Here is a 25,088-nt window from a genome sequence, read left to right as displayed (position 1 = left end):
TCAATTATATTTGATAATTACACTGCTGTGTCACTCATTTTATGCCCAATAAAAATACCCACTAAGATTCCACAGCATAAATTGTGCTATTTATGATCATTAAATACAGTTTAAATTTTATCCTTGGAACATCTTCTGTAACTATGAATCTAATGTTGTTCACTAAATGAGAACAATATTGATTGTCAAATGCTGCCCAAATCGATCTTGCTAGCAGCTAGAATTACAGTAATGTCAGTATTGATGACTGTTTTTCAAGCTTTGAAATCTCTCCTTCACTTCACTTGTCATTTCTTGCATTACTTATACTTGGAAAGCATATTTTTTGCTGTCTCTGACTTTGTCAGCTATATACTTTTTTTGTCTAAAGCTCAACTTCTTGGTTTGAGCATGTAATTACAAATGAAGTATAACACTGGAGAGGAAGAGGAGGCAGATTCTGGGTAACCATTGGGCCTGTGGGGTATTTCAAGTTGATTTTAGCTATCATTTATCAGTTACCTGTTAAAAGAGAGAGATTTGGGTTTTTGGAGGAAGTTGTTTGGGGTTTTTGTTTGTTTGTTTTTTGGCTTCTTTGCATTGGAAATAATAATTTCAAAACATTAATTTCATGCTCTTAGCTATCATGACTATTTTTTTTTCGATTGATTGATTGTAGGGGAGAGAGAGAGACAGACATTGATTTGTTTCACTTACTTATGCATTCATTAGTTGCTTCTTTTATGTGCCCTGACCAGGGATAGAACCCGCCAGCTTGGCATATTGGGACAACACTCTAACCAACTAAACTACCCAGCCAGGCCTCTATTTCTTAAATAAAAATTTTAAATCAATTATTTATTTTGACCCAGAGATTATACATAGAAATTTAATGTGAGATTATACATAGAAATTTTCAGAAGTTACAGCATATAATCATGTTGTATTAGAGTTCTTAGAAAAACAGAATCAATACAATCTGTGTATACATACATAGAGAAAGACTGATTTTAAGAAATTGGCTCATACAATTGTTGACTAGCAAGTCTGAAATCTGCAGGAATTCCTGAGTAGAGTTGATGTTGCAGTCTGGGTCAGAAGGCATCTGGAGATAAAATTCCTTTCTTCCTTGGGGACCTCATCTCTTCTGGTAAGGCCTTCAGCTGATGGATGAAGCTCACCCACATTATGGGGAGTATTCTGCTTTAGAGTCCTGATTTAAAAGCAGATTGATTTCTTCTAATCTGTTTAGATTTGACTTTTTTCTGAAATGCCAGAATTGGGTTTCTAGGCTGGTGTTTGACCAAAACAAGTACCATCACCTAGCCAAGTTGACATAAAATTAACCATCTTGCCTGGGTGGGTGGCTCAGTTGGTATAGCATTCTCCCATATACCAAAAGGTTGTGGGTTTGATTTCTGGTCAGGGCACATACCTAGGTTGCGGTTCAATCCACAGTCAGGGCTTATGCAGGAGAAAACCAATCGGTGTTTCTCACATTGATGTCTCTCACTCTCACTTTCTCTCTCTCTCCTTCCCTCCTTCCCTGCCTCCCTCCCCCTTTCTCTCTCACAAAAATCAATAAACATATCCTTGGATGAGGATATTTTAAAAAATTTAACCATCTCACATGTCCTCTTTTTTCATAAGTTTTTTAACCTTTTTTATTGCAAAATGTAACTTGAGAAAAGTACATTAATTCTAAATGTACTATATATGAATAATTACAGTTTAACTGCCACCAGGTCAAGAAATAGAACTTCAGTGCTTTTTTCTATCACATATATTTATTGATCACTAACATGGTAGTGGTAAAGATTTGGAGAGATGCAAAGACAAATTAGGTGGTAACATTGTCTTTAATAAGCTTATAATTTAATGGGGAGAGAATAATATGTCCATTATTATATCACAAGGAACAATGTGTCATAGTAGGTTTATATATGAAAGGCTGTGGTAGTTCCAGGGAGAATGTATAGAAAATCTGGGCCTGAAATGGTGAGATTTGAGTAGATGGAATGCAGCATGTCTTTTATAATTTCTTGTAATTTACATTTTGGGGCTTTATGTATATGCATGTATGTATGTAATATACATGTAATATTCTGAAATATTCAGTATGCGGCATGTTCTAGAATTAAATGTCATCTTTAAAAGACACTTTCTTCCTAGGTTTATCATTCTTTCCCACCAAACCAATATTATTTGATTTTTTCTAATCTGTTTAGATTTGACTCTTTCTTAAATGCCAGAATTGGTTTTCTGTTTAACTTTATCAGACACATTACCAGAAGTCAATGATCATTCTTCAATTAGTCACAGTTTGTTATCCCTGCAGTTTTACTTCTCAAATGTAAAGAACCTGTTGCAAAAGTATGAGAGCCAAAATGAAATGAAGTGTAATTGATTGGCTCCACTAATGCAGTTTGCCATTCATTATGATGGAACATTATAAAACCTCTTAGGAAGGCTCATCAATATTGCTGCCATTTCATGTTAGAAGAAAGTGTGTTTATTGAGAAACTACATAATTTTATGTATCTATTGTCTTTTGTAGGTCATTGATTTAGAAGATAATATTGATAAGTACGCTTAATTTATGTATCAGCTATATTTTAAATTTTGGAAGCTGTTTGTTGGGAAGTAAGCATTGGGCTACAGAGTCTGGAACCACTTATTAAATGTGTCACTGTCTTTATGTCTATTTTTAAAAAATCTGTTAGGAGTGTACAAAACTCAGGATTATTGTAAGGATTAAATTAAATTATCCACTTGAAGCACTAAGCAGCCTGTCTGTCATGTAGCAAGAGCTCAGACAATGATAGCTACCTGGTTGTTGATGATTTATCATTATTATTATCCTCTACATTGACACTGGAAATATTCTTCTAAAACACAAATCTAAGTATATTAAGAGACTTGACTTTATGACAGTTACAGGTGGGGAGAGTACAGTTTTGTGTCCTCCCCAGGAACAAGGCAGTACATAGCTAAAGCCCTGAAGGCTCACACTTCCTGCTGAATGACAAGGAAGGTGGGTACCCACAGGAGAGCAACGGTGGGTGGGGGTCAGCTGTAGGAGTCTAGGCACTGTTGAAGTCCTTTAGCATTATCTACATCTTTAGGAGCTCTTAATATCTTTTAAGTGTCATTTGTTCTACATGCTTTCTAAATGAAAGTCTTAAACTTCATGGACAAATTGGTTATTTGTTAAATATCCTAAGATCTATGGTTATGGTCATTCATGCTTCAAAAGAAAAGAAGGGAATTTTTAAAATAAAATGTCTCACCAACTAAGTCAGGGGTGGGGAACATCTGGCCCACATAACGCCTGAGAAACATTTGGTCTGGCCCTGCCAAGGCATTAGGGGTGAATTAATTAAATGTTTGACCAAATATAGCAGGCTAATTTTAAGTTGATAATTTTGTATGGCCTTTGGCAGAAAAAAGGTTCCCTACTCCTGAACTAAGTGATCCAGGTTTTTGTAGCCTCTGAAATGCTTATAGCCCTTGTGCCTTTGATATTAATCATTGCAGTAGGACCTAAGAGCAGACATTCTCATTTACCTAACTATCTGCTTTGTAATGGGAGCGTTTAAGTTTTCTGTGTCAAAGACATGGGCATTGCTATTGAAGAATTTCTTGCTGAAAAGCTTTTGATTAAACATCCCCCTGGCCTGGATTTTGCTGCCAAACCTTTATAGTCTGTGTATGTACACAGAGCATTATTTAAACAGGGGCCCTGGATATGTGCAAAACTTTTGTTGTGACTCTAATATATACTTTTTACATCAATTTTCATTTGTTCAGCTATTCTTTTTGAGGAATGGCAATATATGCTTATTGATGATGTTGCTGGTATTTTAGAGGCTTCCTTACAATCACTGTAGTAATATTTTATTACATACCTTCAAAGATGTGGGTTCGGGTCTAACCAGTCTGTCTGTGTCTTTTCAAAAAGATGCAAAAGTAACAAATATAAATTTATCTGGCATGTAATACATTTTTAATAATAATGAGGGAAATGTATTCTGGAAATGAAACTAGTATGTCTGAAAATAACATTTGTTTCTTAATATTCTCTAGTGATGATCTCTTTGAAAGTTTTGCTAATGTGGACTAGTAATAATTATTTTTCTTCTGTTTAAACTATGGGAACTCACAAAAAGGACTTTAGTACATGATCAACTGCTATTTCTATTATCATTGTATAAATTCTAGAAATAGTTTAAATTTTTATTCTCTATCAAGAATTCAGTGCACTTATGGCAAATTTAAGTATTTTTTTAAATATATTTTATTGATTTTTTTACAGAGAGAAAGCGAGAGGGATAGTTAGAAATATTGATGAGAGAGAAACATCAATCAGCTGCCTCCTGCACACCCCCTACTGGGGATGTGCCTACAACCAAGGTACATACCCTTGACCCGAATCGAACCTGGGACCCTTCAGTCCGCAGGCTGACACTCTGTCCACTGAGCCAAACCAGTTAGGGCAAATTTAAGTATTTTTTAAAGATTTTATTTCTTCAACCAAAAAAAAATGGTCACCAAGCAATTTTCAATCTTTCATTTATTCAGCAATATTTATATGTGAGGCACTGTGAGAGAAAAGTTAGGGATACAACCAAGTAGCTTTCAGTCTGGTTTAGGAGAGAGGAAGACCCCTGTGAGTGGGTGGGTGGATGGATGGATGGATGGGTGGATGGGTGGGTGGGTGGGTGGGTGGGTGGATGGATGGATGGGTGGGTGGGTGGATGGATGGATGGATGGATGGATGGATGGATGGATGGATGGATGGATGGATGGATGGATGAATCAATGATTGAAGTGCACTCTGAAGTTCCCAACAATTGCAAAGTAGGATGGTAAAGATATTAAAGTATAAGAGGATAGTGTGGAGGAGAAATTAGGAATGCTTTACTGAGTAAGCATGTTCTGCTAATTACCTCAAAGCTATATAGGATTTTGCCATTCAGACAGGGCCAGAGAAGAGCTTTTCAAGGATAGGAAATGGACATGAAGGGATAAAAGTGTGATATGGTCAAGAAATTCAAGGAGTTCCACAACAAAGGGAAGAATAGTAGCAAATGAGATCAAGAAGTAAGTCAAAACCAGATAATGTAGTCAAGCAGAAAAAAAAAAAAACCAACATAAACTTAGTTTTTCTAATACTACTTCCAATAATATTAACAACCAGTGTGTACTGTGACAGTTCCTTCCGCTTTTATATAATTTTTACCTGTTGAATAGCAGAACACAGACTTGAATGTATTATTTTCTTTTCCTAGTAAATCCTTTCCAAATAAATAGATTAGTATTTAAATAGAATCTCTGTTTTTATGGTAATTAGTTGTACAGTAATTGCCAGGCTAATAATAGCTAATGTTATTTCTTAATGAGACTAAGAAGGTCTCTAAATGTTTGGTAATATTTACAAATATTTGCCAATTTAAAAAGACAATTTGAGATTTTCATTATTCTTAAGTTTCGTGATAGACTCTTCATTCTTGCATAACAATCCTTCTTTTTACTTTTTCATGTAAAGTACTTTTATACATTATTGTGCTTTTATGCACTATTATAATTTTACACATTATGGAGAAATGAAGTATTTTTATCTTATTCTGATAGTACATTGGCTTCACAACAAAAATATCAAAGGAAAAGAAAGCACTATCACCATTTTTTCTCTTTTGTCAAATCCAGTGTGACAGTATTGTTCACACTTGCCAATCTAGACAGTTGGGTCCTATCATAAAGCACGAGAAAGAAGATAGAGAACTCTATCAGGTGATGGGCAAACTGTTCCCTAAAAACAACATTTGAAATTTCTCTACTTCTGTCTTTAGCAACTTCTCACCTATGCTAGAACGGAGTTTTTTTTTCTCCTTTAAACCCTTAAGTTGATATTATGATGAGAGTGCATTTGGTATGCTCACATTATTATTCACCACACCTACCACTTGATGTGCAAGTTTTATTCTAGTCATTATTTACATATAAAAGCAGCAGTAGATTGAGATGCTGTTTGGGGATTTCAGAGCAAAGAATGAAGAATTGTGAAGCTGAAATTAGTCTAACTTTGTTTGACATAGGAATTGCAGTGTTTTTAATCCATATCCATTCTTTTCTTTTTAATAAACATAAGGGCTTTTACTATTGAATTTTTAATAACTCAATAATGGAATTAAAATTAAGCTACGGGTCACAAATCTCCCCATTTTCTTCTGCTTTTTTTCTCAAACACTAGAATACAGCCTATTTAAATCTTAACTTTTGCTTGCCAAACCACTGTTACCGTCCATCTGTTCTTACCAATTGTAAGGAAGGTTTGGTTTTTAGTGAAGCTTTGCATTTCACATAAGGTATGTGAAGTGAAATTTCACAAGGGACATGATGGATCCTGATTCTTAGTGATAAACCTTTGGGGCCATCAGGGTTGGCATATGGTTCAGTATGATATGAAGGCTTGGGTTCCCTGGCTTCACTTCTTTGGCGTGAAGCTGATAAAACCTGGCTCTTGAGTATTATTTCACTGGACACCAATCATGGGCAGCAGGAACTGCCCATTTAACTCTCTGTGGGAAGGAAGCCCAGAGAGCATTCACAATGGTACCATTGTCGAGTTGCAGACTGCTCTGAACAGCTTGACGGCACTAGGGAGGAGGGAAAGGGTTGCTTTACTAATTGCTGTTTAGAAAGAGAAGGAACAAAAATAGCTGTTGCAGAACTGATGTTTCTACATTTACTTCCTCTCTTGATAGGAGTGTTGACTTTTATTTAGCACATACCTACTATCAAGAAAAAAATACATTTAAGCAACCACTTCTAGTAATTTCTTGTTAACGTGTCATTATCAGTATTTTCAACCCACCAGATTATAGCAGAGCAAAACTCAGTTTTGCTTTATGATACTGTGTTTAAATGAAGAAAAAAATGTATTTTTAATCTTTATAATTCAAAATAAGGGAAAATGGGTTAAAACCACCTCAATTCATATATCAGGTGAGGTTAAAGATGAATTTGGTTTAATTTTCTTTATACTGTGCTCTTTAGAATTCCCAAATATCACCTGAATATATACGAGCTATATTAATATAGAAATGTAACAATTGCAAGTGCTAAAATAATGCACTGAAGATAAACTAGTAAGCAAATCTTAAGGTTAAATACTGGATTTATCATATAAGTGAGTAACATTTATTTTAGTCATCATGGTTATCTCTTTCTTATTTAATTTTATTTCGGATATCTTTCAAAATGTGAGGGTTGTTTCCTTTTTCTGAAGCACTGTATGTCATGATATTTCTATAAACACTACTCTTGTCCTATCCATTTTTTTCTGGTCAGTCTAATCATGTAGTTAGTGATTCTGATTCAAAGGAACAGGATCTACAATATTTTTAAAATATTAAAGCTTATTTTAGCCCCCGGGATCCTGAACCTTACTATATATTTCCATAGGCAATTCTTTTTTTCAAGTGAACATTAGTTGACTAAATTATATTGCATTGTTATAATTTATAAAATATGTTCTTTCAAAGGATTAGAGGAAGATATTTTAAGAAAACATTTTTAATCAATGAAAATTTTTAAATGATAATTCTCTTGCTAAGTTCAGGGAAAATAAGATGCACATTTTGTAAATCTGTAGCAGTCTATAAAATTTACTAGTATTCCATCTCCTCATGTCCTCTTAAATGATTTTAGTAAATGGGCTCCAGTGCAATATTTCAAAAACAGTAATTCATTGAATGCCCATTCTTCCTCTTACTGCAGAATAGATTATATTTAAGTCAAGATTAATGGGTAGATTTTGATGTTAAAGTCCAGTCTCTAAGCCTATCGTTCCCTGGAGGCATATAGTGCATTAGTTTAAGCCAATATACTGTTTATCATAGATTCTATGGCACGGTCTTAAATGACAGTTTGCTGTACTTTGTAACTACTTACCATAATAATAAATCACTTTTTTTGTACTCCTGGTAATTTTAGCATTTAAACAAAACCTTAATTAAGTTAGTGCACATTTAGGTAGAGATAACACTTAAGTAATTGTACACTGTAAAATTTCACTTTATTTAGTTACTTTTTTCCCTTTTTTTACAATCTTCTAGCAGATCCCAAGTTTAGTATTTAGTTCAAACACACATATGCATTTCCTCAACATTAATGTACTGAAATTTTTGTTCCCAAAAGGACGAACACAAAGGTGATTGTTTCTAGTCTCCCCCTCCCTGTTTTTTAAACTCTTACTCTAATACTGGTGATTCTGAAACAGTTCTCTGTTGACTATGAAAGTCCCATTATTACTTAATGATAATATTTCCAAGTAGACCTTATCAAGAATGAGAGTCCATAATTTTAATTTCCTTAAATTTGAAATCTAGGTAACTTGCTTTTCTTTTAGATGTTTTGCTTTATACAAATATCATGAAAGTAAAATAGGTACACATATTAAAAGATCATGTTAGTGCTTTTTAGAAACCAGTGGTTATTGGGTTCAGAAAGGATTTTTCGTAACCTTCTGGTAGGTTTAAATTTTTAATCCTATTTATTTAAGATTGATATTTTTAAATGTGTTTACATGAACTTTGGTAGAATTGGGCTTTTATAAAACTTTTTACTTAATGTTTTCATTTAGTAATTGACTGATTTATGAGCAATTATATATGGTTCAAATTTTATTCAACTCCAGCTTTCAATAATAGGTCTATCCTCACACTGCCTTAGCACCTGTTATGGATTTTGAGTCATCTGGCAGCCCATGGGACTTAGATAAAGAAGTACCAGGTGTCCTGCCTGTCTCCTAATTGAGACGCAGTGAAAACAATATAGACTTGGCAGTAGGGTTAAAAGGATGGATTAAAGCCCAGCTTTGTCTATTCTGACAAATCACAGCTTTTCCTTCATGGCGTGGATAGTATCAACTACCAAAGAACTTCATTAATATGAGGCATCATAAAAATTATAAACAATAATTTGGGATAACTTGTTGCAGACTTTCAGAAGAATTTCTATTAACATAGTACAAATAAACATTATTTATACCAAGATTCATGCTATTTATTTAAGGGACTTTTATTTTTACTGCATGTGAACCACACAGCATGTTTCTTGAAGAAATTAGCTACAATAGAAAAGAAATGGAGTATTAATTTATTAAGGGTAGCACTACAGTTTATTTTCATCTTACAAATGAGTAGTGCACATTAGTCCATGAGATACTTAATTGCCCTGGGTATTTCAGGAAAATTGGCCACTTTACTACTGATAATAGCAGTCAGGAAATCCTTGAGATGTACTTGCAAAATATTTCTACCCATATTCTATATCTCAATAAAATTCTTATTTTTTTCCAAGACCCTGTGTAATGATACTGCCTCAGGATATTTGAATATATTTCAAGGCCTCTTGGAACTAAAAAGCCAAACGTAGATTGATTCTTTTCTCACTTTTCTCTAAAGTACATCAGGGACTTTTAATATGCTATATATGATATTTTAGTATATAAACATTTTCCAAAAACTATGAATCTTATAATTTAAGCTAATATTCACTGTGTTGGCCATTCTTGAGCTAACTAAAATACCTTTTATATATTTTTTCTTTATATAAAACTCAGGTCATTGAGATTGGATGTAGAAAGAGCATTGGACCATTGAATGACCAGGGTTCTAGTCCCAACTTTACCAATTAGCAGCTTTCTTTTTCCAAGCAAAGCTCTGGCTATATTCTCCATCAAGGCAAGGCTTATTGCTAAACAAACATTTTGCTGATTTTGCTAAGTTTCCTGAAAGTAATGTTAAGGGATCATTATTGTATCCTTCCTTTAGTTCAAACTGCCCTAAAATATTCTCAATAAATGATGCCTGGATACAAACCTTCTCAAGATGGCCTTTTGAAAAACCTAAATATTTAACTTTCTAAGTATTATTTTTCAAATATATTATTACCTCTGTTCTTATGGTATCTAGAGGAGTTTTGGAGATCTGTTTAAAATTTTTTTGAATTTACTCTCCATTTGATTTTTTCTATGGGCATTTTTATAAAATTGTTTCCCTTTTTTCTATAGATGGCCATTTAAATGAATGGAAATAGTTTAACTAAACTTGTTGTCTCATACCATATATAATTTATAAAAAACTTTAAAAAATTTTTAATTAAAAAATTGTTACAACCAGTGTGGCAAAATGTTTATTTCAGTACTAATTTTAGTGAGTTATAATTACATTCAACATTTATAGATTTTTTTTCTTTAGGCAATTATTACACGTTTTGAGAAGTTACCAGTTTTCTCTGTGTGTGTGTGTGTGTGTGTGTGTGTGTGTGTATAAAGCTTTTATTTTATTTTATTTTTTTTAATTTTGCTAGATACTTTATTTTTTTATTTTTTAGTAAATCTTTATTGTTCAGATTATTACATTTGTTCCTCTTTTTTCCCCCCATAGCTCCCCTCCACCCAGTTCCCGCCCCACCCTCTGCCCTTACCCCCCCCCCCCCACTGTCCTCATCCCTAGGTGCACAATTTTTGTCCAGTCTCTTCCCGCATCTCCCACACCCCTTTCCCCACCAAGAATAGTCAGTCCATTCCCTTTCTATGTCCCTGATTCTATTATAATCACCAGTTCATTCTGTTCATCAGATTATTTATTCACTTGATTCTTAGATTCACTTGTTGATAGATGCATATTTATTGTTCATAATTAGTATCTTTACCTTTTTCTTCTTCTTCCTCTTCTTAAAGGATACCTTTCAGCATTTCATATAATCCTGGTTTGGTGGTGATGAACTCCTTTAGCTTTTCCTTATCTGTGAAGCTCTTTATCTGACCTTCAGTTCTGAATGATAGCTTTGCTGGATAAAGTAATCTTGGTTGTAGGTTCTTGGCATTAGTCACTTTGAATATTTCTTGCCACTCCCTTCTGGCCTGCAAAGTTTCTGTTGAGAAATCAGCTGACAGTCGTATGGGTATTCCCTTGTAGGTAACTGAGTTTCTTTCTCTTGCTGCTTTTAAGATTCTCTCTTTATCTTTTGCTCTTGGCATTTTAATTATGATGTGTCTTGGTGTGGTCCTCTTTGGATTCCTTTTGTTTGGGGTTCTCTGCGCTTCCTGGACTTGTAAGTCTATTTCTTTCACCAGGTAGGGGAAGTTTTCTGTCATTATTTCTTCAAATAGGTTTTCAATATCTTGGTCTCTCTCTCATCTTCTGGCACCCCTATAATTCTGATGTTGGTACGCTTGAAGCTGTCCCAGAGGCTCCTTACACTATCTTCGTATTTTCGGATTCTTTTTTCTTATAAGTACCGCGCGCTAACCGATTGCGCCACTGGAGCTCCCGGATTCTTTTTTCATTTTGCTTTTCTGGTTGGGTGTTTTTTGCTTCTTCGCATTTCAAATCTTTGCCTTGATTCTTGCGCTCCTCTGGTCTGCTGTTGGGAGTCTGTATAATATTCGTTATTTCAGTCCGTGTATGCTTAATTTCTAGTTGGTTCTTTATCACAACATCGAGGGTCTCATTAGATTTCTTGAGGATCTCATTAACTTTATCGGCGGCTTCTAGACAGTTCTTGAGAGACCTTAAAAGTGTGGTTCTGAACTCAATATCCTCCATTGACAGTTTTGTCCTGTTTACTTTGTCTCCGCATTTTTCATGCTTTCTTGGTGCACCCCCTAGTGGTCTTTGTGCGCAGTCTTGTTGTAGTTAAGCCTTGATTGTTGTAGTTAATACTAGGGGGGATTTGACCTCCAGGCCAACTGGCTGTGAGAATCAGCTGTGTCTGTAGTGGGAAATCTTCTGTCCTCTAGGGAGGTGCTAATCTAGCCTTTGCCTAAGGCTATCTGGCAAATGGGTCTGCGCAGGGCTTGGGCGGGGCGGGTCGTACGGGATCAACAGAGCGGGTGGAGGGAGCAGTTATGGCTGCTCTCAGTCCCGTTCCCAGGGGCTCTGCCTCTCAGAGTCCCAGCAAGCGCTGCAAACCTCAGAGAGAAAGCTGCCCTCGCGTTCTCACTGATGCCAGACAGTCCCACTTTTCCCGTTTGAGTCTGGGTCCCTAGAGACTCGCCCAGAACTGGAGCTCAGAATCTGAGACTCCCTCCCGATTGAAAATGACAACCGCGCCCTCAGCTACCAGCCCGCTCCTCACGCCGTACCTCCGCACCTTTGTATTTTCCGCACTGCGCCTCCTCTGAGTCTCGTATGCTGTTCTCTTTCCTTCTAGTTGAAGAATTTCCCCTCAGCCAGTCTTCCTGTGGTTCTGGGCGATGTCCGTTCCGTCTTTTAGTTGTATTTGTGAAGTGGTTGTTCGAGGCAGCTAACTCCGGTGTTTACCTATGCCGCCATCTTGGTTTTTATCCTCACCAGTTTTCTCTTAATATCAGATCTTACCTGTGTGGTTTTTTCACTTTTTTAATATACATTATACTTTATTCAGTTTTGTTCTTCCAAAGGTGGTCAGCAAGATCAAAGGTATGAGGGAACCAAACTCTTTCTCACAAGTAAGATTTAAGCTCTGTAAACCAATCATAGGAAAGTCCCAGATATATTTGCCCCAAAAGGGGTTTCCCCCTGGAGAGCAAAATTGGCATTAGAGGAAGGAGGCTGTCTGGATACCAATCTCCTAACCAATTTTATTCACTCTATAATTTATAAATAGTCATTGATTACTACTGGGCCCTGTGTTAAGTGCTAGAGATACATGTAAAGATAAGAGGACATGGCCTCTGTTCCGGTGACACTAGTCTCCCCACCTAGTTTATTAGAAGAACAAGCACGAGGAAAGAGGCACATTGGGTGTTTAACAACTGACTCTCGAGAACAGGGAGAGGCCCCAGTTTATGGCATTCATCAAGTTCTGTGAGGTAGAAACTCCCACCATTGCCAGTTTCAAGCTACCAGCCATCTTAATTTGTGAATGTTGTTAGTAGTACTCCAAAAAAAATTTTAAGTCAGTAGGCAAAACTCTCCCTCTTCCAATAATTACTATTAATGGAATCTTCATACAAAGAAAGGAGATGAAATTCTAAGTGCTAAAACTGCAAAGAAGCCACAGAAATATGAGTGTAGGGAATGCTTACTGAATTAGGAATTTCAGAATGGGTCTTAAATCCCTGAGGCTCTGATACTAAGCATAGATCTAAACACTTCATACTTCACCTTTACTTGAAAAGGAGCCAATAGTTTTTTTTCTTTTTTAGCAAAGAAAACATTAAACCTCAATTTAAGAGGAAATTAGTTAAGCAATGCTATGTCTTTGAAGTCTCCTTACAATTACATTTATTTTTCATAATGCCCTTTTGTGAAAAATTAGACTTTCATTCTTCGTGTGTACAACATATATACATGCATATATATGTACACATATACATATACAAATTTCCATTTCTTTGAGACAAATTACTTTTTATCTTTAAGTTTCTATTTAAATTGCAGTTTGCATACAATATATTAGTTTGAGGCATACAGTATAGTGATTAGGCACTTATATTCCTTACCCCAATATGTCTAGTACCTAAATGACACCATACATAGCTATTACAATATTATTGACAGTATTCCCTGTGATGTTCTTTACATACCTGTGACTGTTTTTATAACTAAAAGTTTGTACAACTTAATCCCTTCCCCTTTTTTACTCATCCCCCAAAACCATCACCCATTTGGCAATCATCAGTTTGTTCTCTGTATCTATAAGTTTCTCTTTTGTTTATTTTGTTTTTAAGATTCCACATATATGTGAAATCATATGGTATTTGTCTTTCTCTGTCTGACAATACCTTCTAGGTCCATTCATGTTTTTCAATATTTCACTCTTTTTTTAATATATTTGTATTGATTTCAGAGATGAAGGGAGAAGGAGAGAATTAGGAACATCAGTGATGAAAGAATCATTTATCAGCTGCCTCTTGCATGTCCCCTACTGGGGATAGAGCCTGCAACCCAGTATGTGCCCTGAGAAGAGTTGAACCATGACCTCCTGGTTCATAGGTTAACATTCAACCACTGAGCAACACCGGCCAGGCTTCCATTTCTTTTTTATGGCTGAGTCATATTCCATTGTATATATGTAACACATCTTCTTTATCCATTCATAATCAATGAACACTTAAGTTGCTTCCATATCTTGGCTATTGTAAGTAATGCTGCAGTGAACAGGTGAATGCATATGTCTTTATGAATTAATGTTTTAGATTTGTGAATGCATAGGTCCTTATGAATTAATGTTTTAGATTTCTAAAGATAATTACCTAGAAGTGGAATTCTTGGATCATATAGTAGTTCTATTTTTAATTTTTTGAGTAACCTCGATAATGCTTTTGGTAGTGTTTGCAACCAGTTTACACTCCCACCAGCAGTGCATGAGGGTCCCCTTTCTCCACATCCTCATCAACACTTGTTGGATGATAGGCATTCTGACAGATGTGAGGTGATATCTTATTGTGGTTTTAATTTGCATTTCCCTGATGATTAGTGGTGTTTTGTTTCTCTTGCCTGAGGAGATAGATCCAAAAAAAATATTACTAAGAGTGATGTCAAAGAGTTTACTGCCTGTTTTCTTCTTGAAGCTTTATGGTTTCATTCTTCCATCTAAGACTTTAATTCATTTTTAGTTCATTTGCATAAGTGGTGTAAGAAAGTGATGCAGTTTTATTTTTTGCACTTATCTGTCCATTTTCCCAGCACCATTTATTGAAGAGCCTGTCTTTATGTCATTGTGTATTCTTGCCCTCTTTGTCATAGATTAATTGACCATATATACACTGAATGGCCAGATAATTATGACCATCTGACGTTTGTAGGCAAATTAGCTATAATTTCTCACTGAAGTTGCTAGAGGGCCAGATCATTATAAACATGTGAATAGCACAACATACCTAAGTATCATTGCTGATCAAGTTCATCCTATCATGTTGATGGTGTATCCCAATGGAGATGGCTTCTTCCAACAAGACGATGCGCCATACCATGGTGCTTGTATTGTGCGGGAGTGGTTTCAAGAACATGAGAAAGACTTTACTTTGCTTAGGTGGCCCCCACAATCACCAGGTCTCAATCCAATTGAGCATTTGTGGGACGAAGTTAAAAGAGCCATCAGGCAGCTGGTTCCACAACCATCAAATCTCACAGAACTGGCTCTTTTTTTTTTTTTTTTTTTTTTTTTTTTGCCGCATCTACTGCAAGGATGAAGACCATTCTCAGCACTCAGACTGTGGACATCCCAGAAAATGTGGACAGCACTCTGAAGGGGTGCGCCGTTATTGTGAAGGGCCCCAGAGGCACCCTGCGGAGGGACTTCAGCCACATCAATGTAGAGCTCAGTCCCTCGGAAAGAAGAAGGAGAGGCTCCGGGTTGCCAAATGGTGGGGAAATTGAAAGGAACTGACCACAGTTCGCACTATCTGCAGTCATGTACAGAACATGATCAAGGGTGTTACACTGGGCTTCCGTTACAAGAGGAGGTCTGTGTACGCTCACTTCCCCATCAATGTCGTTATTCAGGGGAATGGTTCTCTTGTTGAAATTAGAAATTTCTTGGGCGAAAAATACATCGGCAGAGTTCGGATGAGGTCAGGCGTTGCTTGTTCAGTATCTCAAGCCCAGAAAGATGAGTTGATTCTTGAAGGAAATGACATTAAACTTGTATCAAATTCAGCTGCTTTGATTCAGCAAGCCACAACAGTTAAAAACAAGGATATCAGGAAATTTTTGGATGGTATCTATGTTTCTGAAAAAGGAACAGTTCAGCAGGCTGATGAATAAGATCTAAGTTGTCCAGCTATAGAAACACCGAGATGCCGAATGATTTGCCACATTTGTTTGTGAAACTATAAAGATGTACGATAAAAGCCTTGTATTGAAAAAAAAAATCTCACAGAACTGGACAGTGCTATTCATCAGGCATGGTGTCAGATTCCTCGCATCACCTTTTAACATCTCATGGAGTCAATGCCAAGAAGAATCGCCGCAGTATTGAAGGCAAATGGTGGCCACTCAGTGTATAGTCATGGGTTTATTTTAGGATTCTTTTTCTGTTCCATTGATCTATGTATCTATTTTCATGCCAATATCATGCTGTTTTGACTCTTTTGTGGTTCTATATAAATTAATTGTTCTAGCTCTGTGAAAAAGGCCACTGGTATTTTCAAATGGATTACACTGATTCTGTAGATTGCTTTTGAGTATTATGAACATTTTAACAATATTAATTATTTCTATCCATGACCATAGTATAGCCTTTCATTTATTTGTATCTTCTTCAGTTTCATTCTTCAATGTCTTATAATATTCCAAATACAGGTCTTTTAAATCCTTGGTTAAATTTATTACTAGGTGTTTTTTTGGAGGGATGGGGGGTGGTATTTTTATGTTATTGTAAATGGGATTTTTTTTTAGTTTCCTTTTCTGAAAAGGAAACTAAAAACCTTAATGCCACAAAATACAGCATTACAAAGAACACTTATATGAGTAAAAATATCTACAGTGTGAAAGTGATGTGGCCTCAGATATGCAGTCTATTTTGTCTGATATAAGTATTGCTACCCACCTTTTGTTTGTTTGTTTGTTTGTTTCAATTTTCATGAAATATCTTTTTCCATCCGTTTACTTTCAGTCTGTATGTGTGGCTTTTGATCTGAAGTAGGTCTCTTTTAGGCAGTATATGAACGGGTCTTGTTTTTTTATTCACTCAGCCACCCTATGTCTTTTGATTGTAGCATTTAGTCCATTGACAGTTAAGGTAATTATTGATAGTATTTAGTTATTACCATTCAATTAATTGTTTTCTGGTTGTTTTTGAAATTCTCTGTTTTGTTTCTTATTCTCATTATCTCTTCTCTTGTATGTTGATGCATTTCTATAGTATTGTGTTTGGATCCCTTTCTCCTTATTTCTTGTGTACATATTGTAGATTTTGGGTTTGTGGTTACCATATACTTCATATATACCAAACTATGTGTATAGCAGCCTATTTTAGGTTGATGGCTGCTTCTTAAGTTCAAACCCATCCTAAAATCACTACCATTTTTACTCACCCTCTCCATATTTATGTTTTGGTCATTAGTTTTTTCTTCTTTTGTGTGTGTGTTTGTGTATATTCCTTAATTCATTGTTGTAGTTATTCATGATTTTGCTATTTTAACCTTTATAGAGCTTTAGTGTTTGTTGATCCACTGCTTTTTCTAAGTGTTTGCCTTTGTCAGTGAGAATTTTTTCCCTTTATTTTCTTATTCATGCACTTGATTTTTTTTTTCTACTTAAAGTCCTTGTAACATACATCATAATACTGGTTTAGTCATGAACTCTCACTTTTTTTGGTGCGGGGGTGGTGAGGGGGGTCTGGGAAACTCTTTATCATTTCTTCAATTCTAAATGATTGCCTTGCTGGGTAGAGTAATCTTTATTGTAGGTTTTTGCTTTTCATCACTTTTGAATATTTCATGCCAATCCCTTCTGGCCTGCAAAGCTTCTGTTGAGAAATCAGCTGACAGTCTTATGATACGTTCCCTTGTAGATAACTAACTACTTTTCTCTTTCTACTTTTAAGATTCTCTCTTTGTTTTTACCTTACACATTTTAATTATGATGTGTCTTGCTGTGGGTCTCTCTGGATTCATCTTGTTTGGGACTCTGCACTTCCTGGAATTATGTGTCTGTTTCCTTCACTTGTTTGGAAAGTTTTTAGATATTATTTCTTTGTATAGGTTCTCAATCCCTTGTTCTCTCTTCTCCTTCTGGTACAACTATTATGAGAATGATGTTATGTTGTATATTATCCCAGAGGTCCCCTCCAAAATATTCATTTTCTTTCTCTCTCTCTCTCTCTCTCTCTCTCTCTCTCTCTCTCTCTCTCTCTCTCTCTCTCTCTCGTTCCAGTAGGGTGTTTTCCACTGCCTTATCTTTAAGTCGCTTATTTAGTCCTCTGCTTCATCTAATCTGCTGTTGATTCCCTTAATGTAGTCTTCATCTCAGTTATTCTTCATTTCTGAGTCGTTTTTTATGGTTTCTACCTGTTTGTTTAGGCTCTCGCTGAGTTCATCTATTCTTCCTCTAAGTTTATTGAGCATCCTTATAACCAGTGTTTTGAACTCTGTATCTGGTAGATTACTTGCCTCCATTTCATTCAGTTCTTCTTCTGGAGTTTTATCCTGTTAGTTCATTTTGGATATGTTTCTTTGCCTCCTTATTTTTACTAACTACCTGTGTTTGTGTTAGGTAGATCTGCTACAGCTCCCTGTTTTGGCAGAGTGGTCTCAGTGTTGTAGTTATACTCTGAGACCCAGTGGTGCAGTCTTCCTGTTCACCTGAACCGAATGCTCCAACAGGGCCCCTTGTGTGGGTTGTGGGTTTCCTCCTCTTGTTGAGACTTGATTGCTGTTAACATATCAGTAGTTGGGATTGACCCTCAGTCTGACAGGCTATGAGAGCTGACTATGGCTACAGTGGACAAGCTGTTGTGTGGGGGCTGACCCCACAGAGCAGGAGTTGCTCAGGTGCCATCCAAGCCTGCACTTTGGGTATGTGGTTTGTGGAGCTGGTTGTGTGGTGCTCTCTTGTGGTGTGACTCTATCCAGCTGTTCTGTTGGTTCTGGAGACTCTTTGGAAGGGCTCCAGTTCGGGCCAAGATCAGCTGACATTTGTGCCCATCTTGGGGCCACCTAGTGGGAGCTATTAAAGTGACCTGCACTTGGTCACCACTTGTGCTGGGCTTGGAGGGCCTTAGGAGAGAGGCTGTTGCTGCAAACCAGGCTGGCTGCCACTGGTGCCAGGCTTGGGACCCTTTGTTGGACACCATGATGTGAGCTGAGGCCAGCCGCCTCTTATTCTGGAACTTACTTCAAGCTACGTTCCAGCCAACACTAGCTGAAACTTACGCCAGGTTTGGGACTATCTGAAGGAAGTTACAATGCAAGTTGTAACAAGACCAGCCGCCCTTGTGCTGGGCTCAGGGCTGCTTAGCAAGAGGCACAGGGCGAACTGAGGCCACTGCTGCTTGTTTGGGTTGTGTGGACCTTGAGAGGTTTTAGGCAAGTTGTCAGCATGAGCCAGAAGCAGGCTGTTCCTGGGGGAACACTGCTGGAAGCAGCTCAGGCCAGCTAGAGTGTTGGGTAGGGGGTGGAGTCTCAGGTAATCTCACCTTGTTGGGGCAAACAGCGTTAGCCAGGTTAATGGAGAACTCAGATTTGGCACCCACCTGCTCCTCATGGCTGGTCTGGAGAGGGCTCAACAAAGGAGCAATGGTGTTGTCAGCACTTAGTCCCTAGAAAGAGCCTCCCTGATCCCTGCCCCTCCAGCCCTCACACTGGAGCCCAGAACAAGTGAATCTGAGACATCGAGTCCTTGCGTAGCTCCTTAAGGAGAACACCTGGGACTCCAGCAGCCCTTCATCTTACTCAGCCACAATCCTTCAAAGCCAGATGTCATGGGGACTCCTCTTTTCAGCACTGCTGCACTGGGCTGGGAGCCAGGTCTGGGGCTGGGACCCTTCACTTCTGAGGTGGAACCTCTGCATCCAAGATAGGCATTCTGCTTCTTAATCGTATGGGACCTGCCCTTTATTTGTCTCTACCCCTCCAGTGTCATCTTGGCTTCCTCTTTATAATTCTTGGTTTGGGGACTTATAATTAGCTAGGTGGTTCTCATTTATGGTTGTTCTATAATTTAGTTGTAATTTTGATGTGGTCTTGGGAGCTAAATGTTTGAACAACCTAATGGGCATGCCATGGAAGTAGTGATCACAAAACTGAAAGTTTTGCCTTTTCTGACAGTAAAAGCAGTTCAAAATTACATTATTTTTTTTTAAAATATTGTTATTGACTTCAGAGAGGAAGGGAGAGGGAGAGTTAGATAGAAACATCAATGATGAGAATCATTGATCGGCTGCCTCGTGCACGCCCCCTGCTGGGGATCAGGCCCGCAACCCATGCATCCGGTACTCTTGACCGGAATTGAATCCTGGACCTTCTGGTTCGCAGGCCAACGCTCTATCCACTTAGCCAAACCAACTAGGACTTACATTATATTATTAAGAAATGTATTGTGGAGCATGAAAGTTTGTTGCTTTTTTAAAACCAGATCTACCTTTTATTTATTTTTATATACATTAGTAAAATTTGAAAATTGTGGTACTACTTAACCTTTTATTATACCTTTTCATATTGTCTTTTTCATGAGAAATCAGTTTCATCTCATCCGAATAAGTCCCTCTATATATACTACAAACAAGAAATATTAGCAAAGAGTTCTTGCATATCAATACAGATGTTTCTTAAACTGGCATTGAAAATTGCCCTCCTGGAGGCAGCACCTGCTATTTATAAAGGCTTGACCCAAAGGTCAAAATAAACTATTTTTAGCACAGATGTCATGGGACTTTTGGGTTACCCTGTATTTATATTCTTTATCTTTGACATCCCTGTGACATAAGAGCAGGTGATAGTATCCCCATTTAACATACAAGTAAACTGTGGCACAGAGGATTCATGCTCCTCTTTCCAGGACTGGGCTGAAATTGAACCCCATTTTCTTGACAGCTGGTCTCAACACAGTTACAGGGGACCACAAATAATTTCATACATAAGTTTAAAATCAATAGGAGTTACTTAAAATGAATAGTAATGTTAACTTAATATTATGAAGTACAGATTAGGTTTAAATTATTTGTACTATAGAAAATGTTTGGTTGGCTCTTTTTATTATTTTTAGAATAGCAATATTCCTCCCCCCTTTTCTGCTTTTGCAGAAAGTAGAAGGAAGGATTAGTGGATAATTGTATTGCTGTGATTGCAGCACCTGTGTGTTATTTTTTTTGATTGGCTAGTTTTGTATTAAAGATTCCTACCAGCTAAAAGTCTCCCTCATCAAATAGCTTTTTATTAGCTAGTTTGGTTTGGGTGGTTTTAAATTTACAATAAAAACCTTCTTAATTCAGTTTAGACTTATACTTTAAATTTTGCTCTGAATTTGTTAGTTTACCATTACCTTTTTATCATCTCACCCATTTCAGTTTTTTAATTTCAATGACAATGGCAACACATACTCACAGAAGGAATATAGCTTGAGCTATCCTGTTATTGCTAGCCCTCAAGTTTGTGTATGCCACTTAATTTATAGGTACCGATAACTCTTTCCTAGAGAGCTGCCTTTTAAGGAGTACATGTCTAACTTTGTCTAATCTATTATATGAGAAATAGGAATTCACCACTTTGGAGTATGATTACCAATGCAGGTGCTAACGGCACTGTTCGGAACTTTCACAAAAAGCACCTTGTTTGTGGACATAGGACTGTGTTTAAGTACTCAGGGTTTGTTAAAGCTCCTGAATATTACATGTTTTCTGAAGTAAATAGAGGAAAATATTTAAATACTATAGAATGGGTTGGTTGGTTTTATTTATTTGGCCACATCAAACTTTGAAAATTATAAAAAATGTTTAGAAGATGAGTTACTGTAGGTAAACCCTAATTATTTACTAAGCTAGCAGTGTTTTCTGAAGATAATCCCCCAAAAAGAAAACTTCAGACATTAGCCTGCCTAATTTAAATTCAATCATTAATGATTGTTTCACTTTTTTTTTTAAGCCTCACACAAGGATATCTTTCCCTTGATTTTTAGAGAGAGTGGAAAAGAGAGGAAAAGACAGAGAGAAATATTGATGTGAGAGAAACACATTGATTGGTAGCCTCCTGCATGAGCCCTGACCAGGGCCCAGGTCGGGGAAGAGCCTGTAACCAAGGTGTCAAACTCAGGACTCTTTGGTCCACAGGCTGACTCTCTATTCACTGAGCCAAACCAGCGAGGGTTGATTGTTTCACTCTTTAAAAATCGTTTTAGAAAGCATCATTTTCACTAACGAAAATGTTTTGTAATTTTATTAAATACATCCTGTGTTTTTATGTAAATGAATATATTATATCTGGATCATTTTAGCTTGTATAGTTTTATATCTCTTTTTTTGTATAGTGAAGCAGAATTATACTCCAAAATATATTTTACCTAGATAGTCATGTCTTGCTTTTATAAATTTTACTACATTGGAAATATCCTTCTGCTTTAGAAATACTAACATTTGCTTTCTTTCTGCTTAATTTTTGTGTAAACTCTAAATATAATAAGATAAAGTGAAATATTTCGTTTATAAGCCCTCTGAAAGTAGAGCATTTTAAAAGCAGGTAGGTGCCTCCACCCTACTTTCCATGAAGTGTTTTACCCATTCAGGCAGACTTTTAAACACAGCTTGTTTTGATAGCAAACTGCTCTCCTGTGGGCCTGCAGCCTTTGCTTCCTGGCAGCACCTTTGGTGCGAGAAGAGAGTGATCAATTGGGAGACTGTCAGTGCCAGCGTGCATAGAGCGATAAGTTAACACACCACTGGGAATTTCTAGGGCCCACCAAGATACTTCACTTCTAATGTGCTAACAAGCTCATTTTTCTACCTCTTGCCTCTTCAGTTATTTTTTTTCTCAGAAGAGCTTAGAAGTTGAGTGCATCAGGCATAATGAAAAGCTCTGTAGGAGGGAGAAGCAATAACCCCATTTTTCCCTTTTCAGCCAAATAGAAAATTAGTTTCTGGTAATACACAAAGGCCAGTATTTTTTGTACAAGGGGCACTGCTGTGAATCAAAGGACTCTATTAACTGCAGAAAATTCAGCAGCTGTGAATCTCCCCCAATGAAAAAAGTCCTTTCCAACAAGTTGTGAGATATGTGGTATTATTTAGATTGAACCATCAGTTTCATCCTTTTCCATTTATAACCATATACCTTCTTTTTAAAGTGTGCTATATTTCTTTTCTATGTTAACACTCAAAAATGTCTATATGATCCTTCCTTAAAATTCTTACCATTGATCATTTTAATAATCTTGTCCTGTTGCTACTCATTTCAGAAGTAAAATTCTTTTGAAGTTCAACCTCAGTGTGCAAAATTGAAAATAATGGATGGCAAGGAATTGGAATTCAGATTATTTCAGTGCATAAAATAAATTTTAATACAAGGAGAAAGTACTCAAGCCATTTAGAGGGCAAAGGATATCACAGTCTCAGTCAAGTACCTATTGATATAGGCTTCCCTTTACTCTTATGCTTTTTTTCCCCTCTTCTTAATAACTTTTATAAATATAACTGACTATGGTAGCTCCCATTGAATTAGAATTTTAAATTATATTTCACAACTTTTCTTCTTGATCTTGATTGTAGACTTGGGATACAATTGCTAGAATTGTAGAACTACAGTAATTGAATTGTAATTTTCTTTTCAAAAGAATAAGGAATTTGGGGGAGAAAATAGTTAAATGAGTTTCGGAAAATCAGAGTGAAAAAAACAACCACCAATAGGCAGATTTTTTATTTTTCTTTATACTTACTTAAACGTCTTATGTAAAGCCTATCAACAGAGCATATTGAGTACAGCAGGAAAACTTTTAAAAGTTGTAGAAGAAAGGTTAACTGATTTCTCAGTTCAGGAACTATACGACATGAAGTCAGCATGTGAGCTTTTCCTGATAATTGTATGTTGCTGCCTGCTGCTCTACATTTTGACAGCCATTTCCATAGTTGCTTTCGTGAACAACAGAAATATTCTCTCTCTTTCTCGCCCTCTCTGTGCTAACAGCACAATCAGGCCTGCTGAAACAGGAAGCCTGGAGTGGGTTGTTCAAAAGCAACAACACTTCAAGGTACTGGTTGCTTGTCAATAATATCAGAGAAGAAAATGTGGTGAAAGGGAAGTACAGTGTTTTTCTGTCAGTGTCAGTGCCCTGTAGATGCTTTGTTAGACAGTATTTAGGAGTCCTGTGGTCTCTTTGCAAATATTCCTGCTTGTTTCAGTGTTATAATTGACTGGGGGTTTTTCCTGACATACAGATTCAACTATGTATTTATCTTAACCGCATGGAGTTATTCGAGGATTATAGCAACAGTAGTCTACCATTCAAAATGAGGACAATTGTTGGGAAAATGCAGAGATTTTAGGAAGAAAAAGGAAGATATGCAGGAATTTTTCACAATAAATCTTTACAAATGAAAAATATAGAATTTCAGACATAGTATTTTAAACAGCATTATCGTATTTATTGTGTGGCTTCTCAGAGTAAATCTGCAGATCTGAAGCTGACTAAAAAGAGGCTGACCTGATAGCAGTTGAATCCTTTCTCGAGTAAACTTAACTTTCTTTCTTCCAACAGTTCAGTATTGTAATTACTTTCTAATAAATGTCTCCCTGTTAAGCTGCCATTTATAGTGATATCCAGAAATGTAAACATGTTAAAAACCATATTTTTTACTCTTTAAAAAGCCATACTTTTGATATATGCAAGGTTAATGAATCATCATATTTATCAAGAACTGATGGCTTAGCAATCACAAGGGTCCCTTTTGATGAGCCTATTCTTTTTCAATATAAGCTGCATTAACTTCATCCTTAACTGAAGGAAATCAGCTATGAGGAGAGAGCACGGTACCTGCAAACAATTGTCCAGCACCATTTAGAACCAACGACGTTTGAAGATTTCGCGGCGCAGGTTTTTTCTCCAGCTCCCTACCATCACTTACCACCGGATGCTGGTAAGGTTAAAAGCAAGTATTCATTACTTGTCATTATTTGAACTTGAAATGCAATGCCCTTTTGTTCTAAAAACTCTTAAAATAATAGAAAACATGCCTGAATAAAATTCCAGTTCCAACATTGAAATGTAATTATTTTTCATCATTATTTAATATTTGAATCTGGCCTATAAATTTGATTCATACTTTCTCTTACCTACATGGAATTCCTTTGAAAGTCTTCATAGAAGTGCATACACCACATTTTATCTGAGCTAACGGATGGTGACTATTGTGTTTCACGGAATCATTACTGAAGGAAGTATCTGCAAAAGAAACAAGTTGAGCATGTACTGTCAACTTTAGAGCATCAAATTTCATGGCCAAGAATATTGTCTTATCTCTGATTTTACAAATAAAGTTGAATGGTCTAGATTTAAAAGTACTTAAAATAGTTAATTATTTTATAATATTTAAAGATTATAAAAGGGTACTGCATTTTTACTATTAACTAATTTTGAAGAAATCAGTAAAAAATAAATGACTCATGGCCTTCCTATTCTGTAATA

At 36.4% G+C, this 25,088-nt stretch overlaps 1 protein-coding gene and 1 pseudogene across 2 annotated transcripts in view; both read left to right on the top strand.

Annotated features, from left to right (window-relative positions):
- Positions 1-25,088, top strand: part of RALGAPA1 (Ral GTPase activating protein catalytic subunit alpha 1) — a 275,949-nt gene that overhangs the window by 240,186 nt on the left and 10,675 nt on the right. For both annotated transcript variants that reach the window (XM_059710675.1, XM_059710684.1), the window contains one exon: positions 24,416-24,540. In XM_059710675.1, coding sequence (XP_059566658.1) covers positions 24,416-24,540 — 125 coding nt within the window. The remainder of the gene's footprint in view (positions 1-24,415; positions 24,541-25,088) is intronic.
- Positions 15,138-15,800, top strand: LOC132241782 (large ribosomal subunit protein uL6-like; annotated as a pseudogene).

This window comes from Myotis daubentonii, chromosome 1 (genome assembly GCF_963259705.1).
Source record: "Myotis daubentonii chromosome 1, mMyoDau2.1, whole genome shotgun sequence".
NCBI lineage: Eukaryota > Metazoa > Chordata > Mammalia > Chiroptera > Vespertilionidae > Myotis > Myotis daubentonii.
Note: the sequence above shows the minus strand (reverse complement) of the source record. Positions and strands in the feature narration are given on the sequence as shown.